This window comes from Physeter macrocephalus, chromosome 14 (assembly GCF_002837175.3).
Source record: "Physeter macrocephalus isolate SW-GA chromosome 14, ASM283717v5, whole genome shotgun sequence".
NCBI classification, from domain to species: Eukaryota; Metazoa; Chordata; class Mammalia; order Artiodactyla; family Physeteridae; genus Physeter; species Physeter macrocephalus.
This window is the reverse complement of record NC_041227.1, coordinates 49066273-49080410: the sequence shown is the minus strand read 5'-3', so window position 1 is coordinate 49080410 and position 14138 is coordinate 49066273. Positions and strand designations below refer to the sequence as shown.

General features: G+C 38.1%; 1 protein-coding gene across 7 annotated transcripts in view; it reads left to right on the top strand.

Annotated features, from left to right (window-relative positions):
• The window catches only part of ZNF200 (zinc finger protein 200), a 17430-nt gene extending 9554 nt beyond the window's left edge, over nt 1–7876 (top strand). For 4 of the 7 annotated variants that reach the window (XM_007121493.4, XM_007121492.1, XM_007121491.4 and 1 more), the window contains exon 5: nt 1499–3785. In XM_007121493.4, the coding sequence (XP_007121555.1) occupies nt 1499–2253 (755 nt within the window). In that variant the 3' untranslated portion in view covers nt 2254–3785. Of the gene's footprint in view, nt 1–1498; nt 3786–6162; nt 6863–7016 lie in introns of those variants that run through there. The other 3 variants (XR_008619370.1, XR_008619369.1, XM_024123644.3) reach the window with 3 other exon arrangements.
• Nucleotides 7877–14138: the final 6262 nt, after the last annotated feature.

Genomic DNA, 14138 nt, shown 5'->3' with positions numbered 1-14138 from the left:
ACCCGCGTCCCCTGCATCGGCAGGCGGACTCTCAACCACTGCGCCACCAGGGAAGCCCTATCAGATTTTAAGACTAATTTTTTTTTCTGGTTTTAAGTTGCGGAGTTATTATAGAGGGAGACTTCCATTAATATATCAGTAGTGATAAAGAGATTAAGATTTGTAATATATAAAATTTATTTAAATTTATAAAAGTCTCAGCCCAATAGATAAATTACTAGTTTGCAGTAATCAAAGTGCAAAGTAAAGCTACAATGAGAAACCATTGTATACCTATTAAATATTTGAAAATTATATCTACTGCCAGCAAGATTAGGTAAAATTGATAACCACATGTTGATGATTGTATTGAAATTTGTACAGCTTGTTTGGAAAGCAGTATAACAGTTCATACCAAGAGCTGTGATAAAAATTGGCATGTGCTTTGACCCAGCATTTTCATTATCCTAAGGGAATCGTTAAAAGAAATAATTTAAAAGAAAAAATTCTATTGGTGTGAAACTGCTAAATCCAGCAGAGATTCATATTCTAGCTTCAGGTTCAGTCACATTATCTAAATGGTTGATTTCATCCTTTAATCTCAGTAAGTTGCCTGGAGTCAGACAAGTCCCTTGTCACACACCTGTTCAGAGCATACTTTTTTTTTTTTTCACTTTGTTGCCTAGTCTTTATAATTTGTTATTTTACACAGACTTTTTTTGGGAAATACAAATGCAGAAAAGTCTACAAATGCTAAGTGTACAGCTCAGATTTTCACAAAATGTACACATTTGTCTAACCACACCCAAAATTGACTATTCCTAACAGCCCAGAAATCCCTCTGTGCCCCCTGCTCAGTCACTACTCTCCTTCCTCTCCAACAATGACAACTATTGACTTCTACCATAGTTTCATTTTATCAATTGTAGTAATCCTTTAGTGTCCAAATAACAATTCATTGTGTGAATATGCTATACCTCCTTTAGTTGTGGTCATTTGAATTTTTCCAGTTTTTCACTATATTGGATATTATACTATTACCTAATACTATAATATTTTAATATTTAATGTAGTGAAAACCTGGAAGTAACTCATCTTACCATTCACTTACTAGCCTCCTAAAAATTACAAGTAGTACCCTTTAGTATTTATGTCCTTCATCCCCTGGTCCTTATTAGCTCAGTGCTCTACACAGAATATAAGGTCAGTATGAACTTGTTGAGTGAGTAGTTGGTGCTTATTCAGAAAACAAACAAATGAAATCTTTTAATGTAGTCCCACTCATTCCAATTTTTAAAGAAAAGTAAAAAGAGGATTGTGTGCTTGCATTATGGGGTATGGAAAGATTTATCAGTCATGTATCCCACCCTCATTAAGGGTGGAAAAGTGTTGATGGCAATTATCAGCCAGTCCTCAGATTTCTGATTTTCAAGGTTATTGTTTCATGAGAAATCTGACTTCTTTTTTCCTGCCTGGTATCATAGCCCATAGTTACTAAATTCTCTCTCTGTTTCACCAGTCAGTGACAGTAATCCTGAGGGTGAAGATCTTCAGAAAGAACCTGTAGAGAATGAAGATCAGAGAGAAAAGTCTTCAGATTATAATGAAATTGATTGCTCCGTGGTCTCTGAGCAACCTCCAGATTGCCAGAAAGAGGAAAGACTAAATACATCCATTCCAAAGGAAAGGAAAATGAGAAATCTTTTAGTTACCATCGAAAATGATACTCCACTAGAGGAACTCTCAAAATATGTGGATATCAGTGTTATCGCACTTACCAGAAATCGGAGAACAAGAAGATGGTATACTTGTCCACTGTGTGGGAAACAGTTTAATGAAAGTTCTTACCTTATTTCCCACCAGAGGACTCACACTGGAGAAAAACCCTATGACTGTAGTCACTGTGGGAAAAGCTTCAATCATAAAACAAACCTTAATAAACATGAGCGAATCCATACAGGAGAGAAACCTTATTCATGTTCTCAGTGTGGGAAAAACTTTCGTCAGAATTCTCATCGGAGTCGCCATGAAGGAATCCATATAAGGGAGAAGATATTTAAGTGTCCAGAATGTGGGAAAACCTTCCCAGGAAACAAAGAATTTGTGATTCATCTGCAGAGTCATGAGGCTGAGAGGCCATATGGTTGTACAAAGTGTGGGAGGAGGTTTGGTCGGCTGTCAAACTGTACCCGGCATGAAAAAACCCATTCAGCATGTAAGACCCGAAAACAGAAGTGGGATCGGGAAAGGTCTGATGGTCCTGCCTCAACCTGAAATATTCCTTAAGGAATTCTGAATTCCCAGGCTATCTGAAAAGATACAGATAAGAAAACCTCATTATAGCCAAAATTGGATAAATACCCATGTTTGCTGAAACCTCAAGTTTTTAGAAAATTCACAGGGGGGAAGAAAAAAAACAAAAACATCCTCAAGGGCTATACCTCAGTTAGCAACCAGGCTTTTTGGACTAGAGCTTTCTTTTGTGAACTTGTATAACAATGTACAGGTCACAGATCCCTTCCCTGAAAAATGCTTTGAAATATGAGTCTGGGGGCTGCTTACCTTCAAGGTGAAGAGTGATGAGTGTCCTGAAAGTATATCCAGCTTTTCCCCCACATAGGAATTCACTCTTGAGAAATAATGTAAAGGTCCTTATCTGGAACTGTGTTCCCCTAAAAGAACCAAACTACTGATTTTTTAAGTCAACAGCTTCTATTAGCAACTCATATAACCCTCTAAGGATACCCTTAAAGCCTGAGAGTTGAAAGGGATTGTTTACTTTGGAATTTAGGAAAATACAGCAAGTGAATGTCAAGGACTTACTCTGTCATTTGTATGTGATCTAAACTAACGATGAATTTCAATAACATTTGCAGTTTGTGGTGAAAAGTGACTGTTTTACAGAAATCCTTTTCACAGCGTAATTTAAAAGTGTCTACTGTTCTCACTGTATTTTGTTCTGCAGTTAATTGCTCACACAGCTCTCTCATGCCTTTCCCTTGCCAAAAGAAGTTTGGGTAGCTCAGGCCTGGCCACCCAGCCCTGCTCCTGGAAAAGCTCTTTAGAATCTTGCCCCTCTGTTGAGTCGAGAAGAAAACCTGCTAGGAAGGAAACCCCAAGAGGAGGAGGAGGACGTTGGCTTGGATCCATGGCTGGTCAGTAAACTTGCCATATGCGTATTTCCCATCAGACCTTTGGCAATGGATGGTCACTACCTCACAAGCAAAGTGCTTTACTTTTAGAAATTATGTCTCCAATAGCTAGCTCACATTACCCCTCAGGAGACAGGGTTCCAGTGTCCTCATTGTAGTGGATATTTGTTCTCTTTGGCCTCCTGATACCCAGACTTTCCTGACTTGTCTGCCAGAGGCAAGGCCAGCGGTGCCTTCATGGGACCGATCCTGTGGTGCATCATTTTAAGGATTCTTGATCAGTCTTGCTCTTCTTAGATTTCCTAAGGTTTTACATTGGTATTTTGATTGGAATAGGTTAAATCCTATATATCAGTACTATTGGGGGAAAATTACCTTTACAAATTTTGTTTCCTATCCAGAAACATACCTTTTCATTGATTAGGGTATTCCTAAGTTTTTCTAATTTTCTTCATGTAAGTTCTACACAATTTTGTTACCGTAAATAGTTTTTTTCATTATATTTTTCTAGTTGGTTATTGCTCTTACATAGGAAAGTTATTTTTAATTATATATTTGCAAAACTAGCCACTTCTCTGAATGTAATGTTCAGTAATTTTGTAATTTCTCAGTTCTGTTAAAATTTGTGGTTAAAAATTATACCATCTACAAATAGTAGTTTTGTTTCTTCCTTTATGCCTGTTGCTCTTTTTTTGTTGTTAAAATATGTGGTTCTAAGCTTTGTTGTGGTACAAAGCATGCTAAAAGGACATTTTATGATACAATTCAGTCCTGAGTCCTAATTAAAGATAGAAAAAGAAACCCCAACATTTAAAGCCACACTAAAACAGGCTTTATCAATGTTGTCTTTCAAGCCTACTGTATCCTTTAAAATAAGGGACAAAACTGGCTGCCAGCATTATTCTCTTATTCCTTTGCAAGTCTGGCCAGGGTCCACCCAGTTATTGTGCAGAGTGACCCACCTGTGCACCCAGAAAACTTAAAAGGCTAAATGGCTGCCGGGCAGTGACAGGAGAGGGTGAGGTCCCGGGGGCAAGATGGTCCTGTTCCCTGCCCAACAGTCGGGCCACAGGGTCCCCAAGATGTTTGGGTTGGTGATGCTCCCGTGACCCAAACCCCCTCCCTACACCCAGCAAGTGCCTTCCGTGCCCTGCCAGTAAAGTGTGCAAGGTCAAGGTCCCTGGGAGGGCACCCTGAGAAGCTGTTAGACAACAAGTAAGTGCTTGATAAGGAGCCTGACAACAGCTAATGAGAAAAAGTAAACACAACAACGAATGGTTTTCCAGTAGAGCAGCAAAGTCCAGTTAGAAAATATGAAGGACCAAAGATCCTATTCCTACAGCAGCTATAAATCTAAAGCACACATCCTCTAAAGCCTTGGCACCAGGCCCTGGGCTGTAACAGGGAGCAACAAACCCATGGAGTTTCCCAGGGTGTGGGGTGCCAGTGGGGACAGAAATTCAGTAAATCTCAAAAACAGGTATGCAGCTACACACAAGTGCTAGGAAGGAAAGGCTGCTAGGAGTGATACCGGTGGGTTTTCTAGGGAGGACTTCTGGGGAAGTGACATTTAAACTGAGACAAGAAGGATGAGATGGGGGAGGAAGGGAGAAGCGAGGGGAGGTTCCAGTAATAAGACATGAACAGATAATCTTCAGATAAACATGAGTGGCTAAAAGAAATATATGAAAGAACATTTGGCCTTAATAGTAATCTAAGAATTATATATTGAAAGAACAAGATACCATTTTAGGTGCATTAAATGAGCAGGTTGTGTGTGTGTGTGTGTGTGTGTGTAAATGTTTGGCTTGGCAGAAAAGGGATGACAGCAGCATCCATTTACCGTGACAAGAATGTTAAAACTATTACTCCTTGACCCAGCAATTCATCTTCTATGTACAAGGGGAGGTATCACAACATCAAAATGCTGAAAAAATTAGAAACGACCTAAATGGTTGAATAAATACGGTGGCATATTATAAAGCTAATAAACATAATGCTTTTCATTAACCTTAGTCGTCAGTGTGAGTCTCATCCTCTCCCCTCTCTCGAGCCCACTCCAGCTTCACCTTCAATTCCAACACTTCACTAAACATTTATAGAATATTTCACCCAACAACAGCAGAATACACATTCTTTTCAAACTCACATGAAGCATCACCAAGATAGACCACATCTGGGCCATGGAACACACCTCAGCAAATTTAAAAGAAATCATATATGTTCTCAGATTACAATGAGATTAAACTAAACTAGAAGTTAATAACAAAGTTGGCTGAAAAATCCCAAAATATTTGGAGATTTAACAACACACATCTAAGTAACAAACAGGTCAAAGAAGAAGTCTCAAGAAAAAATTTTAAATATTTTAAACTAAATGAAAATGGAAATACAACTTATGAAAATTTTGGGATGCAGTGAAAGCAATGCTTAGAGGGAAATTTATAGCATTGGATACATATATTAGAAAAGAATAAATATCTAAAATCAATCATCTAAGTTTCTACCTTATGATCTACAAAAGAAATTAAATCCAAACAGAAGAAAAGATAAAATAAAAATTAGAAAAGAAATCAAAGAAATTAAAAGTAGGAAATCAATAGAGAAAATCAACAAAATCAACAGAGAAAAATCAACAAAATCAAAAGCTGGTTATTTGAAAAGATCAATACAATTGATAAACCCCTAGCCAGGTTAACTAACAAAAGAAGAGAAAAGGCACAAATTACTATTATCAGAAATGAAAAAAGGGGGCCATCACTATGAATCCTGTGGGCAAGAAAATGATAATTAAGGAATATTATGAATAACTCTATACCTATAAATTTGATAACCTAGAGGAAATGGACCAATTCCTTGAAGGACACAATCTACCAAAACTCACTCAAGAAAAAATAATCAGAATAGGCCCATATTAAAGAAACTATGAATAATAACCTTCCAAAACAGCACTGGGCACAGATGGTTTCATTATGAATACTATAAAATGTTTAAGGAAGAAATTATGCCAATTCTCTACCATCTCTTCCAGAAAATACAAGCAAAAGGAACACTTCCTAACTCATTCTCTGAGTCCAGCATTACCCAAATACCAAAACCAGACAAAGCCACTACAAGAAAGGAAAACTACAGCTAATATCTCTCACGGATCTTCACACCAAAATTCTCAACAAAATATCAACTTGAATCCAATAGTGTATAAAAAGAATTATCTATGATGATCAAATGAAATTTATTCCAGGTATGCAAGTCTGGTTCAACATTTCAAAAGCAATGAATGTTAAAAAAAAAAAAGAAGAAGAAAAATCATATAATCAGATCAGCTGTAGAAAAAGCATTTGACAAAATCCAACACCCATTTGTGATAAAAACCCTCAGCAAACTAAAAATGGAGGGAAACTTCCTCAACTTGATAAAGAACATGTATAAAAACTTAACAGCCAACGTCATAATTAATGGTCAGAAACTAGACGCCTTCCCACTAAGATCAGGAATAAGAAACAAAGATCAGGAACAAGGATATCCCCTCTCACCACTCCTATTCAACACCTACTGGAAGTTCTAGCTAATGCAATAGGACAAGGAAATAAGGAATTCCCTGGAGGTCCAGTGGTTAGGACTCCGTGATTTCACTGCTGAGGACCCAGGTTCAATCCCTGGTTACGGAAATAAGAGCCCACAAGCCGCACGCTGTGGCCAAAAAAACACAAAAAACAATTTCTTTGATCCTAAGACCAATGCCACATATTTTAGGCTTTTGTTACAATACTCTCCACATCTCTGTACTGAATTAGTCAGTTATTGCTGCAGTGGTACTTAGGGAAGATATCCCAAAACTCAGTGGATTATAGTAAGCATTTGTTTTTCTCACTCCTGGGTCTACAGGTTGGTTGAGGTGGCTCTGCTTCACCCTAGACTTCAGGTTGGATTGAGGTCTGATTCTCGTGTCACGTTCTGGAACTTGGACTAAAGGGGCAGCAGCTACCTGGTGAAGTCCTTCTTGTGGTAATCATGGCAGTGCAAGAGCCAAACCAAGCTGCACAAGCAGATTTAAGGTCTCATGTTTTGACTACTCACATTTTGCTAAGGAAAGTCACACAGCCAAGTTCAAAGTCAACAGAATAGGAAAGTATATCTTACCCCAAGGGGAAGTTGAGTGGGGACTGAATATTTGCCAAACAACAATCTATTACAGTGATTGAAAAGATAAAAATCCTTGTCCTCATGGAGATTACATTCTAGTAAAAAGGATAAATATAAACAACTCAAATGAAGATAGTGTGGTCAGGATATTCTCACAAATGTAAGAAAAGTTACAGGCACAAGGATGTCTTACACAGCACATTTGTAATGATAAAACACTGGATAAGGGGCTTCTCTGGTGGCACAGTGGTTAAGAATCCACCTGCCAATGCAGGGGACGTGGGTTCGAGCCCTGGTCCTGGAAGATCCCACATGCCGCAAAGCAACTAAGCCTGTGTGCCACAACTACTGAGCCTGCCCTCTAGGGCCTGCGAGCCACAACTACTGAGCCCGCACGCCACAACTACTGAAGCCCACTCACGTAGAGCCCATGCGCCACAACAAGAGAAGCCACTGCAATGAGAAGCCCGTGCACTGCAACGAAGAGTAGCCCCCACTCACCGCAACTAGAGAAAGCCCATGCGCAGCACCAAAGACTCAAAGCAGCCAAAAATAAATTAAAAAAACAAAACTAAACTAAAAAACACTGGACAACCTAAATGTTCATCAATCACAGCTATTTAAATAAAATCATATGTCAACTAAATAGACTGGTGGGGAGGTTCTTTATTACTTATTTTGATAAATTTGATATATGGTATACATTTCCTTTAAAAACAAGGTTAAGTCCATATGTATTAACATGAAAAGGTGGAACTGATGAAGAGTTTCGGGGTATCTCTCCTAAAATGTTTATGCCAATATAATCCTTTATTTTCATCTACACAAAAGAGATGAGTTTGTAAAACACTCCTTAAGTTATATCTTGGGAATTCTTTGCACATCAGAACTTACAAATCTACTACAGTCTTTGAGTGGCTGTACTGGATTCCATTGTAAGGATGGATCATAATTTACTGAATTGCTCCCCTTTAGATGGACACTTGGGGTATTTCCAAGTGTTATGTCTATTTAGTTTTACAATAATAAACATTTCTATACCTGCATCTTGGCATAATTTTGCAAGAATAATCTACCAGATATTGTGAAGTATTATACAATTTTTTAAAAGCCTCAAGCTAAAATAGCATGGTATTAGCCCAATAATAAAAGCTCATATCAGTGTATCAGAACAGAGAATCTAAAAATATATCTGTATCTCTCTATACCTATATTTATATATCTACATCTATTCATCTCTATATGAATTTACAGAGGCATTCAGAGGATGGACTTGGTCATGGAGCTGGATATGTCAGAAACCTGGTTCCACCATGTCCTAACTGTGGGACCTTGAGACAGTCACTAAATCTCCTTAAACCCAGGGATGTCCTTGAGTGGGGATGATAATGATACTTAACTCATGGCTGCAATATTAAAATAGATATGAAGAGAAAAGTCTCGGCCAACTGTCTAGCACATAATAAGTTCCCAGTGCATATTAGATACAATGATCAGCATTTTACAAGTGATAAAAGTGATGTTACAAACAGTGAAGTATGGAAAGGTTATTAAAAAGTAACTGGAGGGCTTCCCTGGTGGCGCAGTGGTTGAGAGTCCGCCTGCCGATGCAGGGGATACGGGTTCGTGCCCTGGTCCGGGAGGGTCCTGCATGCCGTGGAGCGGCTGGGCCCGTGAGTCATGGCCGCTGAGCCTGCGCGTCCGGAGCCTGTGCTCCGCAACGGGAGAGGCCGCAGCGGTGAGAGGCTCGCGTACCACAAAAGAAAAAAAAAAAAAAGTAACTGGAGCAATTTCGTAAATATATGAAGAAATGAAATTAAAGCCATAAATACAATTTATCGATTTAAACTGCAAAAACCAAAAACAACTAGAAGAAAATTAGCTAAAGATTTAAGTAATGAAAGAATGGGGAAGAAAAGCCTAAGAGAACTGGAAGAAAATGCAACGCTTTCTGGTTATAATTATATGAAATTAAAATATATAATATGTCCAAAAATTAGCAAAACTGAAAAGTATAAACTAGGGAAAGCTAGTTGTAGTATTTGTGTAAGGGTGTCTGACATGCTCAAAAAACATGGTTCAACAATTTGCTATGAGGTCAACATTTAAAGAACTCTCACAAATAATAAAAAACAATTTAAGGCTTCCCTGGCTCAGTGGTTAAGAATCCCCCTGCCAATGCAGGGGACACGGGTTCAAGCCCTGGTCCGGGATGATCCCACATGCCATGGAGCAACTAAGCGCGTGCACCACAACTACTGAGCCTGCGCTCTAGAGCCACAACTACTGAGCCCGTGCCCCACAACTACTGAAGCCCGCACGCCTAGAGCCCATGCTCCGCAACGAGAAGCCACTGCAATGAGAAGTCTGTGCCTCACAAGGAAGAGTAGCCCCCACTCACTGCAACTAGAGAAAGCCCGCGCACAGCAACAAAGACTCAACGCAGTCCAAAAAAAGTAATAATTAAGTGAAAAATGCCCAGGAAGGAAAATGTAAATCAAAGATCCTATATCCAGCAAAGCTTTCAAAAACAAAGCAGAACTGCTCTACAAAAAATACTAAAGGAATTCCTTCAGGCTGAAAGCAAGTGACCCCAGATGGCAATTAAAATCCACACAAAGAGCGCTGATAAAAGTAGGTAATTATAAAAGATAAGTGAGTTTTTTTCTCCTTTACTCTCGTAAATGATTTTGAAAGCAACTGGATAAAATAATATGTAGGTAGTGTATTGTTGGGTCTATAGCACAAAGAAATGTAACATATGTGTAATATATTTGCCAATAACAGCACAAAGGAGTTGGGTGTGAGTAGAGCTGTAATGGGCTAAGGAAATGACCACAGATGGTAAGGTAATAATTTAAGAATGTATTGTTGAGTTTATAACATTGACATAATATGTGACCTGATAATACACAAATAATGCTTAAAATGGAGAAAGGGAATAGAGCTATATAGCAGAAGCTTTTCTTTATTTTTTAAATATTTACTTATTATTATTTTTTTATTTGGCTGTGCCGGGTCTTAGTTGCAGCACGTGGGATCTTCGCTGCAGCATGCGGGATATTTTAGTGGCAGCATGAGGGATCTAGTTCCCTGACCAGGGATCGAACCCAGGCCCCCTGCACTGGGAGCATGGAGTCTTAACCGCTGGACCACCAGGGAAGTACCGAAAGCATTTCTTTATATCATGGGAATTAAGTTAGTATAAATCTGAAGCTGATGTTGATAAGTTAAAATGTATATGGTAAAACCTACAGCAACCACTAAAAAAATCCAAAAAATATAGTGAAAAAAATAACTACTGGGGTTAAAATGCTACATTAGAAAATATACAATAAATGCAAAAGAGAGCATTAAAGACCCAAGACACATAGAAAACAGAAAGTTAAATGGCAGACATTAATATTAAAAAATGGGTTAGGGCTTCCCTGGTGGCGCAGTGGTTAAGAATCCGCCTGCCGATGCAGGGGACACGGGTTCGTGCCCCGGTCCGGGAAGATCCCACATGCCGCGGAGCGGCTGGGCCCGTGAGCCATGGCGGCTGAGCCTGCGCGTCCGGAGCCTGTGCCCCGCAACGGGAGAGGCCACAACAGTGAGAGGCCCGCGTACCGCAAAAAAAAAAAAAAAAAAAAAAAAAAGAATCCGCCTGCCAATGCAGGTGACATGGCGCGCACCGCAATGAAGAGTAGTCCCCACTCCCTGCAACTAGAGAAAGCCCACACACAGCAATGAAGACCCAACGCAGCCAAAAATAAAATAAAAAATAAATAAAATTTTTTAAAAAGTGAATGGGTTAAACAATCCAACCAAAAGTCAGAGATCATCACACTGGATTAAAAAACATGATCAAAGTGTATGTTATCTACAGGGTACACACTTTAGATTCAAAGACACATTTGATTGAAAGTAAAAGGATGGAAAGAGATGTGTCATGCAAACAGAAACCACAGGAGAGCTGGAGTAGCTATACTAATATCAGACAAAATAGACTTAAAAACAAAAAATGTTACTACAGATAAAGATGGATATCTTATAATGATAAAAGGATAAAACAAGATTATATAAAATTTATAAACACAAATGTATCTAATAACATGTATCTAATACATAAAACAAAGGCTGGAGATGTCTTTCAAACTTTCAAGGAACAGGTACTGTCCATCTTATTATAAAGAATTCTTGGAAATACAGACTAAAAATTGAAAATGCTACCATTTATTCCTTTAGACAAAAATATCAATACACAATTATGGCAAACATAAAAAAGAAAATCATATGAAACTCAGAAATGGCCTCTGATTCTGAATTTTGTCCATTTTCATATAAGATATCATCTTACCTATCTATCTGAAATTAAGGGGAACTGCCCTGTTTTCCTCTTTGTTCGTCAAAATCCAGAGCATTCTGCTCAGTGATGTTTTTAACCAGTTTCATCTATTTGTCAATATTTTATTCTCTGCAATCATTTTCAAAATAAATTTAAAGTCATACTTTCAAACAGTAGTAAATTTCCTTTATGTTTAATTCAAGAACAGGATTACTAGTGAGTACATTTTGCTAGAACAACCTGAAGGAAATACTAGGGGCTGGAAAATAAAATTGTGGAGACTATCCAGCAATTTAGAAAGGCTTTATTACAAAATGTAAGTGGAAAATCAGGATATAAATAAGTATCTGTGTAAAATATCACAGTGCATTGACATAAATGGAACAGAGGTGGAAAAAATGCAGTTGATTAACACGACTGGGCATTGAGAATTTTGGAGGATATTTTTTCCTTGTTTAACTTACCCATGTTCCTGTCATAATGTTGCATGATACATAAAGCTCAGATAGAAAGATAAAAAATAACTAGCTTGACAGGGGTGGTGACGGTGGTGGTGGGATGAATTGAGAGATTGGGAGTGACATATATACACTAATATGTATAAAACAGATAACTAATAAGAACCTGCTGTATAAAAAAAATAAATAAAATAAAATTCAAAAATACCTATCTATCTGAAATTAAGGGGAACTGCCCTGTTTTCCTCTTTGTTCGTCAAAATCCAGAGCATTCTGCTCAGTGATGTTTTTAACCAGTTTCATCTATTTGTCAATATTTTATTCTCTGCAATCATTTTCAAAATAAATTTAAAGTCATACTTTCAAACAGTAGTAAATTTCCTTTATGTTTAATTCAAGAACAGGATTACTAGTGAGTACATTTTGCTAGAACAACCTGAAGGAAATACTAGGGGCTGGAAAATAAAATTGTGGAGACTATCCAGCAATTTAGAAAGGCTTTATTACAAAATGTAAGTGGAAAATCAGGATATAAATAAGTATCTGTGTAAAATATCACAGTGCATTGACATAAATGGAACAGAGGTGGAAAAAATGCAGTTGATTAACACGACTGGGCATTGAGAATTTTGGAGGATATTTTTTCCTTGTTTAACTTACCCATGTTCCTGTCATAATGTTGCATGATACATAAAGCTCAGATAGAAAGATAAAAAATAACTAGCTTGACAGGGGTGGTGACGGTGGTGGTGGGATGAATTGAGAGATTGGGAGTGACATATATACACTAATATGTATAAAACAGATAACTAATAAGAACCTGCTGTATAAAAAAAATAAATAAAATAAAATTCAAAAAAAAAAAAAAACTAGCTTGAATGCGTGGCAGAATTAGGGCTTCCTGGAGCCCTTAAATGAACCCTCTCCTTCCTGCCCCAACACCAGTCCGACCCTCCCATCACAAGTGCCTGTATCTCTGTGTCTCTGTTGTGAGAAAGAGAAATCAGCCCTGATATCCAGGAACCAGCCTAGCACTCACAGCTAGGTCTTGGTACTTTTTTTTTTTTTGCTGTGCCATGCAGCACGTGGGATCTTAGTTCCCTGACCAGGGATTGAACCCATGCCCCCTGCACTGGAAGCAGAGTCTTAACCACTGGACCACCAGGGAAGTCCCTTGGTGATTTCTTTTTCTTTTTTTTTAACATCTTTATTGGAGTATAATTACTTTACAATGTTGTTTTAGTTTCTGCTGTATAACAGTGAATCAGCTATACATATACATATATCCCCATATCCCTTCCCTCTTGTGTCTCCCTCCCATCCTCCCTATCCCACCCCTCTAGGTGGTCACAAAGCACCGAGCTGATCTCCCTGTGCTATGCAGCTGCTTCCCACTAACTATCTATTTTATATTTGGTAGTGTATATATGTCCATGCCACTCTTTCACTTCGTCCCAGCTTACCCTTCCCCCTCCCCGTATCCTCAAGTCCATTCCCTACGTCTGAGTCTTTATTCCTGTCCTGCCCCTAGGTTCTTCAGAACCTTTTTTTTTTCTTTAGATTTCATATATATGTGTTAGCATACGGTATTTGTTTTTCTCTTTCTGACTTACTTCACTCTGTATGAAAGACTCTAGGGCCATCCACCTCACTACAAATAACTCAATTTGTATGGCTGAGTAATATTCCATTGTATATATGTGCCAAATCTTCTTTATCCTTCTATTTTTAGTTTTTATTTATTTATTTTTTTTTATTTTTTAAATTTTTTTTTATTTTTAGTTTTTTAAGGAACCTCCATACTGTTCTCCATAGTGGCTGTATCAATTTACATTCCCACCAACAGTGCAAGAGGGTTCCCTTTTCTCCACACCCTCTCCAGCATTTATTGTTTGTAGATTTTTTGATGAGGGCCATTCTGACTGAAGTGAGGTGATACCTCATTGTAGTTTTGATTTGCATTTCTATAGTGATTAGTGATGTTGAGCATCCTTTCATGTGTTTGTTGGCAATCTGTATATCTTCTTTGGAGAAATGTCTATTTAGGTCTTCTGCCCATTTCTGGATTGGGTTGTCTGG